The sequence below is a fragment of the Nerophis ophidion genome, linkage group LG17 (genome assembly GCF_033978795.1).
Source record: "Nerophis ophidion isolate RoL-2023_Sa linkage group LG17, RoL_Noph_v1.0, whole genome shotgun sequence".
NCBI lineage: Eukaryota > Metazoa > Chordata > Actinopteri > Syngnathiformes > Syngnathidae > Nerophis > Nerophis ophidion.
In genome coordinates, this window is record NC_084627.1 from 35181949 (window position 1) to 35200768 (window position 18820).

At 39.0% G+C, this 18820-nt stretch overlaps 1 protein-coding gene across 7 annotated transcripts in view; it reads right to left on the bottom strand.

Annotated features, from left to right (window-relative positions):
* The window catches only part of nrg1 (neuregulin 1), a 142311-nt gene that overhangs the window by 52665 nt on the left and 70826 nt on the right, over positions 1–18820 (bottom strand). For 5 of the 7 annotated variants that reach the window (XM_061876827.1, XM_061876825.1, XM_061876826.1 and 2 more), the window contains one exon: positions 3120–3187. In XM_061876827.1, coding sequence (XP_061732811.1) covers positions 3120–3187 — 68 coding nt within the window. Of the gene's footprint in view, positions 1–2384; positions 2444–3119; positions 3188–18820 lie in introns of all 7 variants that reach the window. The other 2 variants (XM_061876828.1, XM_061876832.1) reach the window with 1 other exon arrangement.

The window sequence follows — 18820 nt, forward strand, 5'->3', positions numbered from 1 at the left end:
GTAGATGAGTGGAGCGGAGTAAAAGTAGCGTTTCTTCTCTATAAATCTAGTCAAGTAAAAGTAAAAATATGTTGCATTAAAACTACTCTTAGAAGTACAATTTATCCCAAAAGTTACTCAAGTAGATGTAACGGAGTAAATGTAGCGCGTTACTACCCACCTTTGAATACACCCAGAAGTGAACATGTTTCAATTCCAGTCGTCTCAGTACTGGTGCATTTGTGGCAATGTCGAGGATTCTGTGCAATCAAAGTCAAAATTTTCCGAACCGCGGAGAAGATTATGAAGGAAGATGTCCGTCATGATCCGTGGTCGTGTTTTGTTTAGTTATGTTCTGTTAGTTTTAGACTCCGTTAGTTCCTGTTTTGTGCACTTTGGGTGTTTGTTTTGGTTACCATGGGTGCTAATTGGTTTCACCTGCCTCTGATTAGTGCTCGGCACGTTCACCTGCTGTTGAGCACTAATCAGAGAGCTATTTATTCACATTGCTCACCACGGTCAGTGTGGCTTCATTGTTTGCGATATGCAATTGTCACGTTTGTGTATTCTGATTCTGATTCCTGTTCTTGATTCCTGTGCTAAGTTGTTGCCTTAACTTCCCGTGTGATCGGCACGTTTTTCTTTTGTTTGTTTCTGTCTTTTTGGTACGTGTTTGATTAATGATTAATAAATCATCTCCTAACTCACGTTGTCGTCCAAAGCTGTCCGTTCTGCATTCCGGGAGAACAAACCTCGACCCGACCCCCCACACGTGACAATGTCTCCGGCAGTTTTTCGGACATTTGCCTCGATGTCTGCTCCGAACAGCGTGTTGGTGATCAGTGGTGGAACGTTGATTGACGCGAGTTCCTAAACCATTATTGTCACCTGTTTCTGCTCAATCAACTATTTATTTTGTATCTGTCTCTTTTGGCGATGATTATGATAAGGGTCATTATTCGGAGCGAGGGAGAGTTCACACTAAGGTCACACCATAACACTATCGGATTGATTTGTAATTTAAAACTCATAATAATAATATCTATAATATTGCAGAGAATTAAATAACTTTCATACCGCATGATATGCAGAGCACACTGCTAAAGCTTTGCAGTATCGGTGGGCTACTGAAGGATTTACACAACTCCCGTTGCCTCAACAGAGCAAATAGCATCACCAAGGATAGCACAAACTCTGGCTTCCACCTGTTCGACTTGGTACCATCGGGCAGGCGCTACAGGTGCATCAGAGCCAGATCAAACAGGCTCAGAGAAAGTTTCTTTCCCAGAGCTGTCACCATCTTGAACTCTAACTTATAATAAATAATTCACCCCTAAACAATATCCTATCCTAATACCCTACTATTTGTATATATATATATATATATATATATATATATATATATATATATATATATATATATATATATATATATATATATATATATATATATTCTGAGCGCAATGATGTCACATTATCAATGGGAAAATGCATTTTTAAACAATATGATTTGCCTGGGTGGCTAGGAGACACCGAGAGTAACAAGCAGTATGAAATGGATTGGAAAGGACATATTTAAAAAAAATTAAAATACAAAAATAAAGTTCAAATTCAAATATTTTAGCTTGGGACTTCTTGCGGGCCGGATAGTGGACGCTGGCGGGACGTAGTTTGGGGATGTAAACTCTGGACACCCCCTGTCCAGCATTCAGCCAAAAAAAGTGTTTGTTTCGATGTAATTATTCTTTACAGTGTTGGAATAAGCATTCCCCTGAAAAACTAAAAAGATCTGTTTGCACAAAAGAATTAGTCAGTTTTTGCAAAATAAAAAAACTAAAAAGTTGTTTGGAGTTATCCGTTTTTGCTGAAAAAAAAAAGTACAATGTATTATATATAATTACATTTTTCAAATGTTGGCTTTCATGTTAGAAACAATTCACTTGCAACACACATCAGCGGGAATCGCTGTTTAAAAAAAAAAAAGTTTATATATGTTAGCCTGCATGTATAATTTTGACTGTATAAATAAAAAAAATCCAAAGTAAATGATAGATTTTGTGCCACAATATTTTATTTTGAATATAACATTTTATAATTAGAAATATAATTTAAGTTGCTGTACAGTGTATACTACATGAGTGTAATTGTGTACATTTGGTCATTTGGGTTTTGTTTGGTCATTGGTTCTCCATGATCAATACTGCATGCAGCGTTAACATATAATAAATAAATAAATAAACAAATAAATAGATAATAATAACACATTACAAAAGAGTGAAGCAACAAAAAAAAAAATCTGCTTAAATTACAGATTTATGTTGAAACACAGGAGGGTTCAGAGTATATATACTCTGACTGAGGCATGCACCACTAACAAAAACAGATAGAAGTTGAAATAGACATACTGTAAAAGCTGGCCATTACATAGTTTTGGCAGCGATCACCAGTAAATTCATTTGGACATCTGATTAGGAAAAAAGAGAAAACAGAGAAGAAGAGACAGGCAGTTAGTTCAAAAACAAGGAAGAACCCACAATAGTCATCACTGGTGTTGGCAGGAAGGGCCTACTAGACCAAAATGTCTAATTACTCTTCATAATTACAAGATATATCAAATATCACTTTCCGTTCAGAGAGTTTGGGAATACCTGAAAAGGCTTAAACATTTACGACAACTGGCTGAAATGTGCATGTACATTACATAGGCAAGACTTTCTTGCGGTACGTTTCCCATAAAAGCCCCGGATGTGTAGGGATCGAACAAAAACAGAGTGATCTTAACCCATGATGAGGCATTCGATCAAATAAGGAGTACAGTTGACCATCCAGCATCAGGCATGCAGAAGTGTTTGCCGTCAGAGGGGTTAAGAGGTATGAAAAATTAGTTTCTCACGAGAACAAACAGTTTTAATTAAGGGCAGCATAATGGCACAGGATGAAATGGTAAGTACATGCAAGTTTCAGGGCACTCGTTCTCTCATAAGAAACCAAATCACAGAACTAGGACTACAGCAAGAAAAATGGTTGTCTTATTACCAAATGTATCAATTACTCAAAAAGGAAAGATTTTTTTGGAGATCAAATGTGATAGGGTGAAACACCAGTAATGACATGTGGGATTGTATACAAGAGTCACATACGTTTCGGGATTGAGACTTTCTTAAGCACAGCTTGTTCACATCGGTGCCCAGTGAATCCGGTCAAGCACCTGGTCAATGGGTAGAAAGGACAAGAGATAACAACACTGACATGTTACACACAGGACAAACATGATGGACAAACACTAATGATGGAAGTCTAATCGTTGACACTTTTAATGACCAATTTATTTATTTATTACTCACCTTTAATAACAAACCCCGTTTCCATATGAGTTGGGAAATTGTGTTAGATGTAAATATAAACAGAATACAATGATTTGCAAATCCTTTTCAACCCATATTCACCTGAATGCACTACAAAGACAAGATATTTGATGTTCAAACTCATAAACTTTGTTTCTATTTTTTGCAATTAATAATTAACTTAGAAATTCATGGCTGCAACACGTGCCCAAGTAGTTGGGAAAGGGCATGTTCACGATTGTGTTACATCACCTTTTCTTTTAACAACACTCAAAAAACGTTTGGGAACTGAGGAAACTAATTCCTAAAGCTTTGAAAGTGGAATTCTTTCCCATTCTTGTTTTATGTAGAGTTTCAGTCGTTCAACAATAGCCACAATAGCCAGGAAAGTACCTGTAGTCTTTTTTTACAAAGCCACGCTGTTGTAACACGTGCTGAATGTGGCTTGAAATAAGCATGAAAAAGACGGCGCTTAGATGGCATCATATGTTGTTCCAAAACCTGTATGTACCTTTCAGCATTATTGGTGCCTTCACAGATGTGTAAGTCACCCATTCCTTGGGCACTAATGCACCCCCATACCATTACAGATGCTGGCTTTTGAACTTTGCGTCGATAACAGTCTGGATGGTTCGCTTCCCCTTTGGTCCGGATGACACGATGTAGAATATTTCCAAAAATAACTTGAGATGTGTACTCGTCAGACCACAGAACACTTTTCCACTTTGCATCTGTCCATCTTAGATGAGCTCAGGTCCAGCAAAGCCGGCAGTGTTTCTGGGTGTTGTTGATAAATGGCTTTCGCTTTGCACAATAGTTTTAACTCACACTTACGGATGTGGCGACAAATTGTAGTTACTAAAAGTGGTTTTCTGAAGTGTTACTGAGCCCATGTGGTGATATCCTTTCGAAATTGATGTCGGTTTTTGATACAGTACCGCCTGAGGGATCGAAGGTCACGGGCATTCAATTTTGGTTTTCGGCCTTGCTGTTTACATGCAGTGATTTCTCCAGATTCTCTGAACCTTTTGATTATATCACGAACCGTAGATGGTGAAATCCCTAAATTCCTTGCAATTGCTCGTTGACGAATGTTGTTCTTAAACAGACAATTTGCTCACTCATTTGTTGACAAAGTGCTGTACCTCGCCCCATCCTTGTTTGTGAATGACTGAGCATTTCATGGAAGCTGTTTATATACCTAAACATGGCACCCACCTCTTCACCCGTGGGATGTTCCAAATAAGTGTTTGATGTACCGATCCGTTGTAGTGAAGAAGGAGCTGAGCCGGAAGGCAAAGCTCTCAATTTACCGGTCGATCTACGTTCCCATCCTCACCTATGGTCATGAGCTTTGGGTTATGACTGAAAGGATAAGATCACAGGTGCAAGCAGCCGAAATGAGTTTCCTCCGCCGTGTGGCGGGGCTCTCCCATAGAGATAGGGTGAGAAGCTCTGCCATCAGGGAGGAACTCAAAGTAAAGCTAATGTTCCTCCACATGGAGAGGAGCCGGATGAGGTGGTTCGGGGATCTGGTCAGGATGCCACCCGAACGCCTCCCTAGGGAGGTGTTTAGGGCACGTCCAACCGGTAGGAGGCCACGGGGAAGACCCAGGACACGTTGGGAAGACTATGTCTCCCGGCTGGCCTGGGAACGCCTCGGGATCCCCCGAGAAGAGCTAGACGAAGTGGCTGGGGAGAGGGAATTCTGGGCTTCCCTGCTTAGGCCTTAAGCTGCTGTCCCCGCGACCTGACCTCGGTTAAGCGGAAGAAGATGGATGGATGGATGGATGCATGGATGAGCATTCCTCAACTTTGTCAGTCTTTTTTGCCACTTTTGCCAGCTTTTTTGAAAAATACTACAGGTATCAAATTCAAAATGAGCTAATATTTGCAAAAAATTCAAAAAAATGTTTACCAGTTTGAACGTCAAGTATTTTGTCTTTGCAGTCTATTCAATTGAATATAGGTTGAAAAGGATTTGCAAATCATTATGTTCTGTTTTTATTTACGACTTACACAATGTGCCAGGTTTTGGGTTTTGTAAACGTGCAACCAGTAAAGACATAAATAACATGCTTTTGTGTAAAAATGATAGGAGTTTATTTTATAAAATAACAAAGCATGGACCTGTTCTACATGAAAGGTATTGCTTTGTTGTGATCTGCCGTGAAACAAACATCACTTTTCCACTTTATTCTCTTTAATCTGTAAACTGAGCACTTTCTTTCCAGGAAAATATTCACAATCTCTCTTGTTTTTTCTACAGAAGGCTGAGCTTGTTATCCTCTCCTTTGGCAATCACCTGACTTATCCACACCCTCAATAAAACCCTGGATTGCTTTGTTGTCAGTTTCCTTGACGACAATGGTGTCGCCATGTGTGTACAGGGAGGAAGCATCCCTGTAGTCCCTGTGAGCTACAGTTTGTCTTTCCATCCTCGCCACCTGTGCTGAGAATGTCCAGAATCCAGTTGCAGGTGGTGGCCGGGATGCTAAAGTCACTCACTTTCACAGTCAGCTTTTCTGGGAAGATTGTGTTGAATGCAAAACTGTAGTCCAGGAAATTCTTCAATGGACTATGCTGGTAGTCATTGTACTGTAGTGAGGTTCATAGCTGGTGGGGCACTGACAATCACTGTTAAATGTTGCTCACTAAGGGGATAAAATAAAAAAAATAAAAATAAAGACATTTGAAGATATGTTGTGGTATAACTGAATTTCTGGCATTTGAAATTTGTGAACTGAAACATTTTATATAAAATTATGCAGATATATATTTTTTTAATGGTTAAATTACAGTGTTTTAATTTCAGTGCATATAATGAAATTAAAGGCCAACTGAAACCCACTACTACCCACCACGCAGTCTGATAGTTTATATATCAATGATGAAATCTTAACATTGCAACACATGCCAATACGGCCTTTTTAGTTTACTAAATTGCAATTTTAAATTTCCCGCGGAGTTTCTTGTTGAAAACGTCGCAGAATGCTGACGTGTACGCGTGACGTCACGGACTGTTAGGAAATATTAGCGCTGCGCACACATACAGCTAAAAATCGTCTGCTTTAACCGCATAATTACACAGTATTTTGGACATCAGTGTTGATGAATCTTTTGAAATTTGTTCAATTAATAATGGAGAAGTCAAAGTAGAAAGATGGAGTTGGGAAGCTTTAGCCTTTAGCCACACAAACACACGGTGATTCCTTGTTTAAAATTCCCGGAGGTGAAACTTTACTATGGATCAGAGCGGTCAAGCGAAAATGGATCCCGACCACTCGTCAACCAGCAGTTTTCGGTGAGAAAATTGTGGTAAAAAGTCGCCACTTACCGGAGATCAGCTGAGCTTGTGCCGTCCGTACAGCTGCCGTCAACTTCCAAAAGACACTGGCGTCAACACACCCGTGGATACACCCTTCCGACTATCAGGTAATATTAAACTCACTAAAACACTAGCAACACAATAGAAAGATAAGGGATTTCTCAGAATTATCCTAGTAAATGTGTCTAAAAACATCTGAATCCGCCCCAATGTAATTGGTTTTGTTTTTTTTACGTGATTTTTTCAATATTTTTTTTTGTAGTCCGTCGCTATCAATATCCTCAAACACAAATCTTTCATCCTCGCTCAAATTAATGGGGAAATTGTCGTTTTCTCGGTCCAAATAGCTCTTTTTGTTGGAGGATCCCATTAAAAACTATGTGAGGATGTGAGGAGCCATCAACGGGTGACGTCATCGTCTGCGACTTCCGGTAAAGGCAAGGCTTTTCTGTTAGCGACCAAAAGTTGCAAACTTTATTGTCGATGTTCTCTACTAAATCCTTTCGGCAGAAATATGGCAATATCGCGAAATGATCAAGTATGACACATAGAATGGACCTGCTATCCCCGTTTAAATAACAACATCTCATTTCAGTAGGCCTTCGAATATTTAGAAATTCAGGGTAAAACATTCTGTGCAGAAAGATTTAATGCATATTTTTTGAATATTTGCAGTCAATGACGCTTCTTTAGTTTTGAAGCTTCATTGCTTCAAAACTAAAGACGCACTCCAGCCAATTCGGTGTCAAGTTTGCAGTCATGTGACAGTCCTCTTTGGAAGCAGCCAATAGGCGAATTATGCAGTTCACACTACAGAACACCTGGGCATAATATGTGCCATTAAGTATTTCAATCTGGCCCACTAGATGTTTCCAAATTGTTTAGTTTCTTTTAACATTTAACATGGAAACTGTAGCCGGCAATAGGTAGTGGAGCACAGTTTTCAAATTACCGTAAATCCTGGACTATAGAAATTATCCCAGTGGTTGGAATCTGTGATTTTAATTGATATGCAGTAGGGCTGGGCAATATATCGATATAATCGATATATCGCGGGTTTGTCTCTGTGCGATATAGAAAAAGACTATATCGTGATATTCGAGAATATGTTCTCACGCAGTTGCTCTTAGCTGCGGGCATTACACTGCATGCGTTTCCCACTCTTTCTTGTCTCTCCTTCTGTCAGGACTTGAACTTGGATTTGTTTTGCTTCTTCCAGGCAAAGGATGATTGGCACGAGCCATACGAGAGTGTGAGTACATATTGGATTTATTTACACACTATAATACAAAACAGGAAAACAAAGGGCGCACACAATGGCGGATAAAAACTAGACTATACTCAAAAACAAACAGCACAATGGCATGACTAATACAAACGAACAAAAGACACTAACTGTGGCACAAACAAACCAAAAACTTGCACTGAGGCATAAATAAACAAACTTACGTATCGTGATCAGAAAACAAACAGCGTGGCTAGGCATGAAGGTAGATGAGGGACAGGTTGGTGCGTGGTCATGAGGGTAGGTCGGTAGGTAGAGTTCAATAGGATACAAAGTTGCCAGGACGATGACAGAAAACAAATGGCTTAAATAATGACATGACAATGATTAGTAACAGGTGTGAGGGCTTAGGACAGGGGCGTGACTTGGAGACCAGGTGGAAACTAATGAGTTGGCATGGAGACGAAAACAAACCAGGAAGTGCAAAAACAGAACTGAATGTCCAAAAACCAAAACATAACATGACCAAACATGACAAAAAACAAAACATAATCTACAGGTGTGACACCCTCTCACAGAGACGTAAAGAAGCGCACCTTCTTACACACGTCACGCGTGCAACATCACACGCCCTCCCCGAGCTTAGAGGTAGCTACATGGGTAACATTAGCTGTGATGCTAACGGTGCGTTGCGAGTGGTAATACGAGAGAGAGAGAGAAGGTGTGAATCTGGATACAAATGGAGGAAGTATTAATTCCCAAGAAAAACAGCACGGGGGTGCATCGTCTGTCGGGAATATGTTGAACAATTATGCGGCAAAAGCGTTGCTACAAAAAGTAGCAGCACTGCTAATATGTAGCATCATTTGAAAAGTCACTCGCTAGAGAATGAAGAGTGCTTGAAACTTTGCATTTCAACATCTCCTTTCGGTGCCACACTCACAAAATGCTGAAGCAACAATTTTCATATCAAGAGCGTATGAAAAAAAAATCAACAACAGAAGGAGAAAACGTCCGCAGGAACCTACCACAGAACGAAGAACATACACTATTTGATTTCCTATTATGCAGCTCATTTTTATTTGACAGTTTTTGAAACATCTTGTGTGACATCATGCACAAAAGTGCACTTTATTTGTTTTTAGCTATTGTAGTGGTGTTCTGTACAAAAAGTGCACTTTATTTTGTGTTGTTTTGATACTTCATCTTAGTGATATCATGCACAAAAGTGCACTAATAGCTTGTTTTAAAATGTTTCGGACAATCTTGCACTTTCTGTTTTGGAAATGACATGAATGTTTGTGCCACTGCTTAATAACTGTTTAATAAATACACTTTTGGTCAATTATTTAGTTGTAATTTCCCTCTCTGCATGAAAGTTTAAAATGAGCATATATTAATGCAGTATGAAGAAGAATGTTTTAATGTAGACACATAGAATCATCATACTGCTGTGATTATATGCATCAAGTGTTCATTCAAGGCTAAGGCAAAATATTGCGATGTATATCGTGTATCGTGACATGGCTCAAAAATATCGAGATATTAATAAAAGGCCATATCGCCCAGCCCTAATATGCAAGCTATTACTGTAATCACAGAGCAGCCAGCCCAAGACGCAAGTGTCAGGGACAGACACGGAAGCAGATTTGTACAACAAAGTCCTTCAGAAAAATTATATTATATTGAACATGTGGGTATTTTTTTTACCATTTGCGTTTATGTTTCTCCGTGTTTGTTGAATCTATGTTGTGTTTTATAAAATGTGTCAATCAAGGAGGTTGTCTGGAAAGTAAAGAGGAGCAACGTTATTGTGTACTTAACATTCAAGGTTTTATTGTTCATAGTTAAAGGCCTACTGAAACCCACCACTACCGACCACGCAGTCTGATAGTTTATGTATCAATGATGAAATATTAACATTGCAACACATGCCAATACGGCCTTTTTAGTTTACTAAATTGCAATTTTAAATTTCCCACGAAGTGTCGTGTTGAAAACGTCGCGGTATGATGATGCGTATGATGACGCGTGCGTTTGACGTTACCGGTTGTAGCGGACATTATTTTCCATCCCGATCCAAGCTATAAGTAGTCTGCTTTAATCGCATAATTACACAGTTTTCTGGACCTCTGTGTTGCTGAATCTTTTGCAATTTGTTCAATTAATAATGGCAAAGTCAAAGTAGAAAGATGGAGGTGGGAAGCGTTTAGCCTTTAGCCACAAAAACACAGCCGGTGTTTCCTTGTTTAAAATTCCTGAAGATTAAGCATTACTATGGATCAGAGCGGCCAAGCGAACATTGATCCCAATTACATGTCAACCGGCAGTTTTCGGTGAGAAAATTGTGGTAATAAGTCGCCTCTTACCGGAGACATCAGCAGAGCTTCCGTCCTACTGCAGCTGCCGTGACTTCCCTCAGAGACTCTGGCGTCAACACATCCGTGGCCACACCCCTCCGACTTTCAGGTACTATTTAATCTCACTAAAATACTAGCAACACAATAGGCAGATAAGGGATTTACCAGAATAATCCTAGTAAATGTGTCTAATAACATCTGAATTGTTCCCACTGCAATCGCCTTTTTTTTTTTTTTACTTTTTTTTTTCTTCTAGTCCTTCACTCTAAATTTCCTCATCCACGAATCTTTCATCCTCACTCAAATTAATGGGGAAATTGTCGCTTTCTTGGTCCGAATAGCTCTAGCTGCTGCTGGCTATGATTGGAAACAATGAGGATGTGAGGAGCCCTAAAACCAGTGACGTCACGCACACATCGTCTGCTACTTCCGGTAAAGGCAAGGCTTTTTTATTAGCGACCAAATGTTGCAAACTTTATCGTCAATGTTCTCTACTAAATCCTTTCAGCAAAAATATGGCAATATCGCGAAATGATCAAGTATGACACATAGAATGGACCTGCTATCCCCGTTTGAATAAGAAAATGTCATTTCAGTAGGCCTTTAATATTCAAAATCCCGCATTCTGCATTGCGTAGAGCGGCCGCCCAGCAACTTGAAGTTTTTCCTTGTAAGAGTCCAGCTTTCACAATCCTTGTCACTGCAAGACACTTCAGGGGAGCTGTGGCTACAATTGTATCTTACCATTATCAATGTGTGAATGTGGAGTGAATGAATGACGGCTTCTCAGATCTTAACGTAAAGCACGATGAGTGTCTAGAAAAGTGCTATATAAATCTAATCTATCATCATTATTACTATTTTTTAGTTTTGAAAGCCGCTTTCTGTTATTGTTTTGCACTTTCTGGCTGCAGCTGGGCCTAGTTGTAGAACGACGGCAGCAACAAGTGCCAACCAGCTCACATCTGAGTAACATACTTGCCAACCCTTTTCCCGGGAGACTCCCGAATTTCAGTGCCCCTCCTGAAAATCTCCCGGGGCAACCATTCTCCCGAATTTCTCCCGATTTCCACCCGGACAACAATATTGGGGGCGTGCCTTAAAGGCACTGCCTTTAGCGTCCTCTCTCACCTGAAAAAGAGACTATTATATGTGTCTCCGTTATCAATAGGTTTATCAATAACCCATAAAGTAGGCAGGCACGGAGCTATTTCTTAGCGTGTGTTTATTCCAGCCGGCACGTTAATACACTGACACAAAACATCCCGATTCCCATCATGCATTGCTTCAAAACTAGGGCAAGTAGTAATGTCCAAAAACATAACAGAGACGAAGCAGAAGAACGAAGAACAGATATGGCGACGACGAGTAAGAAGAAGAAGCACGGTTGCAAAAGTTCTATAATGATTGGAAAAAATAATTTCAGTTCATCCAGGACAGCTCGAAGGGGAAGGAGTATGCTGCCTGCAAATTTTGTAGATCAGACTTCTCCATTGAACACGGTGGCCGAACGGATATACTCATTCATGAACGGATTATATATATATATTTATATTTATATATATATATATATATATATATATATATATATATATATATATATATATATATATATATATATATACATACAGAGGTCTCAAGGTTGGCAAGTATGCTGATTAACAAGAATATTGATATCACACTTGTAATAATTAAAATGCAGATTGTCCTGATGCATATTACATTTTCTGTAGATTTTCTTATATTGGTGACATGCTTAAGAACAACAACAGATATGTACCATTCACTCATTCAGATCAGAGGGTAGCCGAGAAAAGACACTCGCCGCAGCCGAATAACATGTTTCATCCCAGAATTTGATCAGGGAATGTGCGAATGTTGTCATTTCTACTGAAAAAAATATTGAACAAAGATTGGAGTCCTATAGGGTAATATGTTTCGAAAACAGTTAGATAGATTAAGTGAATATTTTTTTAATATTATCAATATTTGTTTTTTATTTTGATAAGAACTGGTAGGGCTCTTGCCCTAACCACATGTTCTTAGATCCATCCATCTTCTTCAGCTTATCCGAGGTCGGGTCGCGGGGGCAGCAGCCTAAGCAAGGAAGCCCAGACTTCCCTCTCACTAGCCACTTCGTCCAGCTCTTCCCGGGGGATCCCGAGGCGTTCCCAGGCCAGCCAACATGTCCTGGGTATTCCCCGTGGCCTCCTACCGGTTGGAACTGCCGTAAACACCTCCCTAGGGAGGCGTTCGGGTGGTTTCTTGGATGCACAATTTAAATATTTTGAGAAAAGCTGCTTCTGTCATGGACAGGTTAAAAATATCTAGGTACAAAACTGATGTTTTTTCTTCACAGGCTTTTAGGACTTTGCATTTACCCGTTTCAGAATTTTTAATACCTGTTTGTATCTAAATTGCAATGTTAGATCCTCATTGCCTTGGGCTTCTATTTTGGGGTTGTCTGTTATATCTGCTGTGGCATAGAAACTGTAGAGCAGGGGTGGGGAACCTATGGCTCTAGAGCCAGATGTGGCTCTTTTGATGACTGCATCTGGCTCTCAGATAAATCTTAGTTGACGTTTCTTGTAAGTAATAAGTAATTGATAATTTTGCTGGTAATCACAGTGTTAAAAATAACCTTCAAGATATAAAACATTCTCATGCGTTTTTTATTTTTTATTTATTATTGGTTAGCTTCAGAATAACAATGTTATTAAAAAGAATAAGAGATGCACGCATTTAGTTGTTGTATTTAGGGAAAATCCAAATGAAAGAGGAGGCGTAGAATTTTCTTGTCAGAGTGTGGGACGACACTGTACAAGGGTACAGGTCTACGGGTTTCTCCTCTTTGAGCTAAATTGAATCCTGTCTCTGTTTAATTCGTTGCTTCTTGTCTGCTTAATAGATGTCATCAGTGTTATATTCAGTGTTAAAAATATTATACATCTCTCACAGAAAAACATTTAAAAATATTTGGCTTACATATATATATGTATATATATATAGCCTGCATGGACACTGTTTTAAAAAGGAGCAGGAGCAAAGCTGATTTCGGTTGTACATTATTGAAGTATATGGTTGTACTTTATTGATATATATATATATTGATATATATATATATATACATATATATTTATATATATATATATTGATATATATATATATATATATATATATATATATATTTATGTATATATGTATATGTATATATATATATATATATATATATATTCAATAAAGTACAACCATATACTTCAATAATGTACAACCGAAATCAGCTTTGCTCCTGCTCCTTTTTAAAACAGTGTCCATACATGCTAGCGCGTGTTTTAAGCTAGCGTATGTTTAACCATGCCTGCGCCCAAAAATACGCTGCGTCTTACTTATGTGTGAAATACAGAAATAGCACCCGTAACTGACACGGCGCCTTTTAATACGATGGGCCCTAGGGTCGCGAAAATACGGTATAGTGGCTTAGATAACGGGAACCAGTTCTTAAAAAGGGATTCGAATTTATGGAATCCGTTCTTTTCTTATCCAAGCATCGGGAGAACCAGTTTTCGAAAATCATCCCTAGTCAGCTGGTTGGCAGTCGAAGGCAGGGTCCTTGGCGGTCCAATCCTCCGCTACAGAAGCTAGTTCTTGGGATATGGAATGTCATCTCGCTGGGGGGTGATGGGGGGGGATGAGCTGGTGCGCGAGGTGGAGACGTTCTGGCGAGACAAAGTCGGACTCACTTAGACGCACAGCTAGGGCTCTGTAACCAGTCCTCTGGAGAGGGACTGGACTCTCTTCCACTCTGGCGTTGCACACAGTGAGAGGGGACGGGTTGGGGCGGCTATTCTTGTTGCCCCCCCCGGCTCAAAGTCTGTACGTTGGAGTTCAACCCAGTTGACAAGAGGGTAGCTTCCCTCTACCTTCGGGTGGGGGGATGGGTCCTGACTGTTTGTACTCATGCACCAAACAGAAGCTCAGAGTACCCACCCTTTCTGGATTTCCTCCAGGGAGTACTGGAGAGTGCTCCCTCAGGTGATTCCCTTGTTCTGCAGGGTGATTCAACACGCACATTGGCAACAATAGTGAAACTTGAACGAGCCAGACGAGAGTGTGAGTACATATTTAATTTATTTAAACACTATAATACAAAACAGCAAAACAAAGGGTGCGCACAATGGCGGATAACAAACTAGACTATGCTCAAAACAAAACAGCACAATGGCATTACTATATACAAACGCACAAAAGATACTAGCTGTGGCACAAAACAAACCAAAAACTTACGTGGTATAGACCGAATAACAAACAGCGTGGCAAGACATGAAGGTAGATGAGGGACAGGTAGGTGCGTGGTCAGTAGGTAAAGTTGCCAGGACGAAGACAGAAACAGAATGGTTTAAATAATGACTATGATAATGATTACTAACAGGTGTGAGGCTGACTTGGAGACCAGGTGGAGACTAATGAGTAATTATGGAAACAAAACAAAACAGAAAGTGCAAAACGCAAGAACTGAATGTCCAAAAAAACAAAACATTACATGACCGAACATATCAAAAACACAACATTGTCCACAGGCGTGACAAAAGGGATAAGCGGTAGAAAATGGATGGATGGATGCTTCACTTATGAGAGTATTTGGCAAGCAGTGTTTTGTCCTACTAATTTCAGCGATCCTTGAACTCATCGTAGTTTGTTTACATGTACAACTTTCTCCAATGCTGCCACAGAAATACGTGTTTTATGCCACTCCTTCGTCTCATTTTGTCCACCGAACGTTGTATGCTGTGCATGAATGCACAAAAGTGAACTTTGTTGATTTGATTGATTTGCTGGATATTTGGTCAATCCATGACAGCAAGCTAACATGCTATCTAGGCTAGCTGTGTGCACATGTTGCATCATTAAGCCTCGTTTGTAGGTATATTTGCGCTCATTTACTTTCCTTTACTGACGTCCTCTGTGTATTTAATTTATATTTGCATGTCTCATGACACATTATCTGTATGTAATATTGGCTGCATTTCTCATAGTTGTTGGTGTGCCATGTTGTTCCAGACCACAGCAAACTCTACCCAGCTTGCAAAGATTTTAATAAATCTATTATTAGAAGAAAGGCTAACGTTTCCTTTAATCTGGACACACACATCTATACCTTTGGCCATTCTAAGCCAGTTATTTCCAGGAAGTTATCTCATCCTGTGAGAAAAGAGATCAAATGTTGCAAAAATTTGTAAAATGAAAATTTAAACACAACATTTCTGTCAACGAAGATTTGTGTCAGCCTTTGATAGTAGGCTAATATAGCTAATATAAACACTTACATGATGTGTTGCCCTCATTATAACACTTATATAAGGATTTTAATTTTTTGCGGCTCCAAACAGATTTTTTTTTTTGTATTTTTGGTCCAATATGACTCTTTCAACATTTTGGGTTGCCAACCCCTGTGCAACTAAATTGAAAAGTACATATGAACAAGAAAACACAATGAACCTTTTAAACCACTTGAAGCTACTCTTGCACATGATAATGAACAGAATAAGACTCACAGAATAGAAAAAAATATCAGCTACACAAAATGAATTTATGACCGGAAAAGCGTCCTTAGGATGAGAACCATTATGAAACAATATCTCAATTTGTACAGAGGCATATACATCTGTTTAATCGATAATGAGAACTCTTTTGATCGAGTCAGTCATTACAAATTAATAGAAGTATCGCAGACTACCATTATGAACAAAGAAATAATCGAATAAAAAGCATACCGCATTTTTCGGAGTATAAATCGCTGCGGAGTATAATTCGCACCTGCGGAAAATGCTTAATAAAGAAGGAAAAAAAACATGTATAAGTCGCATTTTGGGGGGAAATTTATTTGATAAAACCCAACACCAAGAATAGACATTTAAAAGGCAATTTTAAATAAATAAAGAATAGTGAACAACAGGCTGAATAAGTGTACGTTATATGACGCATAAATAACCAACTGAGAAGGTGCCTGGTATGTTAACGTAACATATTATGGTAAGAGTCATTCAAATAACTATAACATATAAAACATGCTTTACGTTTACCAAACAATCTGTCACTCCCGATTGCTAAATCCGATGAAATCTTATACGTCTAGTCTCTTACGTAAATGAGCTAAATAATAATATTTGATATTCTACGGTAATGTGTTAATAATTTCACACATAAACTGATCTGCAAAACCTATCATCATCAAAAATACAAGAAAAATATAGGTAATGAAAAAGAATGCAACAAATGCCAGCACCATGAATTTTACAAGGAACAACATCAAAAAGCCCACAATTCATATAAAAATAGATAGTAAAAACTAATTGAAGAATTTTGGTGTTTAGGGCAAACAATATCCATATCATGTGAGAAATAAATTAAACTTGACGCTGAATAATAGCTAAAGCCATTAGGGAATTCAGTAATTGTACACTGAATATATTCTGAATATCCAAGTCAGGGGTCCCAAAACTTTTTGACTCGGGGGCCGCATCGGGTTAAAACAATTTGGCCAGGGGCTTTGTGTGTGTGTTTGTGTGTGTGTGTGTGTGTGTGTGTGTGTATATATATATATATTATATATATATATATATATATATATATATATATATATATATATATATATATATACAGTATGTGTGTGTGTATGTAGGTATATATGTATACACACACACATATATATATATATATGTGTGTATATGTATATATATGTGTATACATATACATATATATTTGTATATATACAAATATATACACACATACATATATATACACACAAATATATATATATTGTGTATATATATATATTTATATATAATATATACACACGTATATATTCAAATATATATATACATTTATATACATGTAAATATATATACACATATATATACATATATACATATATATATATATTTATATGTGTGTGTGTGTGTGTGTGTGTGTGTGTGTGTGTGTGTGTGTGTGTGTGTGTGTATTAGAGATTCGCGGATAGGCAATTTTATCATCCGCATCCGCATCACCGAAGTCGTCATCCACCCGCCGTCCACCCAAACCAACATTTTATCAGGACCGTACCCGCCCGTCAACCGCCCGCGGAAATATATCAGAGGTCGGCCGCCTTTACCAGAAGACAATTGGAGCCGCTAACGTTCTCGCGACTATCCAATAGCGTTCATCCTGATGACAAGAATATGGGCGTGCTGTAAAGCCATTGCCTTTGACACCTTCAACAACATGTACGAAGCGATTGTTAGTCCGGGAACATGTTGTGTGCAGCTTCCGCAATTACACGTACAAGATTGAAAGGCATACTGGGTGATACAGAGTACACTGATGGTTGTGATATAAACAACTTTAACACTTACTAGTATGCGCCATGCTGTGAAGCCACACAATACAAAATTGACAAACACATTTCGGGAGAACATCCTCACAGTAACACATTATAAACACAGCACAACAAATACCCAGAATCCTTTGTATCTGTGACACATTTCTGAATATATTTTACACCCCCGCGCCCCCCGCCCCACCCACCTTACCGACGCACGGGGGGTGAGGGGGGGGGGGGGTTGCTGCTAGTGGGGTGTATAAAATAGTCAGGAAGTGACATGAATACAAAGGATGCTGGGTATTTGTTGTGTTGCGTTTATGTTGTGTTACTGTGAGGATGTTCTCCCGAAATGTGTTTGTCGTTCTTAATTGGTGTGGCTTCACAGCGTGGCGCATATTACTAAGAGTGTTAAAATTGTTTATATCACAACCATTAGTGTACTCTGTGTCACCCAGTATGCCTTGCAGTCGTGTGCGTGTTGCCGCGGAAGCCACACACAACATGATGCTGGACTGACAAGCAGATCGTACATGTTGTAGAAGGCGACAAAGCCAATGGCTTCATAGCACACCCTAATACTTATTATCTGGGTGACTGCCGGCAGTCATTCAAGAGAATAATTGCGTCTCCTATTGTCTTCTTCGCTTTATGACACGGGTCTTAAATGGCTCTTTGAATGGCAAAGGATACCAATCCCAGAACCATGTATATCAAATATTTCCGGATGGTTCAACCGCCACCCGCCCGAATCTAATTGATATCTATTTTTTCGTCATGTCAACTGCCCGGCCCGCGGTTTATCCACGGACTCCGCGGATGATACCGCAAACCGCGCATCTCTAGTGTATATATATATATATATATATATATATATATATATATATATATATATATATATATATATATATATATATATACACACACATCATATATACGTACATATTCAGCCTACGGGCCGTAGTTTGGGGACCCCTGATCTAAGTGCTATATAACAGCGTTCCTCAACCAGGCCTCACAGAAACAACAACTAATTTATAAGCTACCGCATTTTCTCCGACTTAACTTTCGCCTCTCCCACTAAACAATGTTAAGAAATGTATTGTAGAGGCGGGGATTTGTCTCTCACTTGTCACCTGGGATAGTGGGTGTGGCTACATGTGTGTGGGCGGAGTGTGTGTGTGTGTGTGTGTGTGTGTGTGTGTGTGTGTGTGGGAGGAGTGTTAG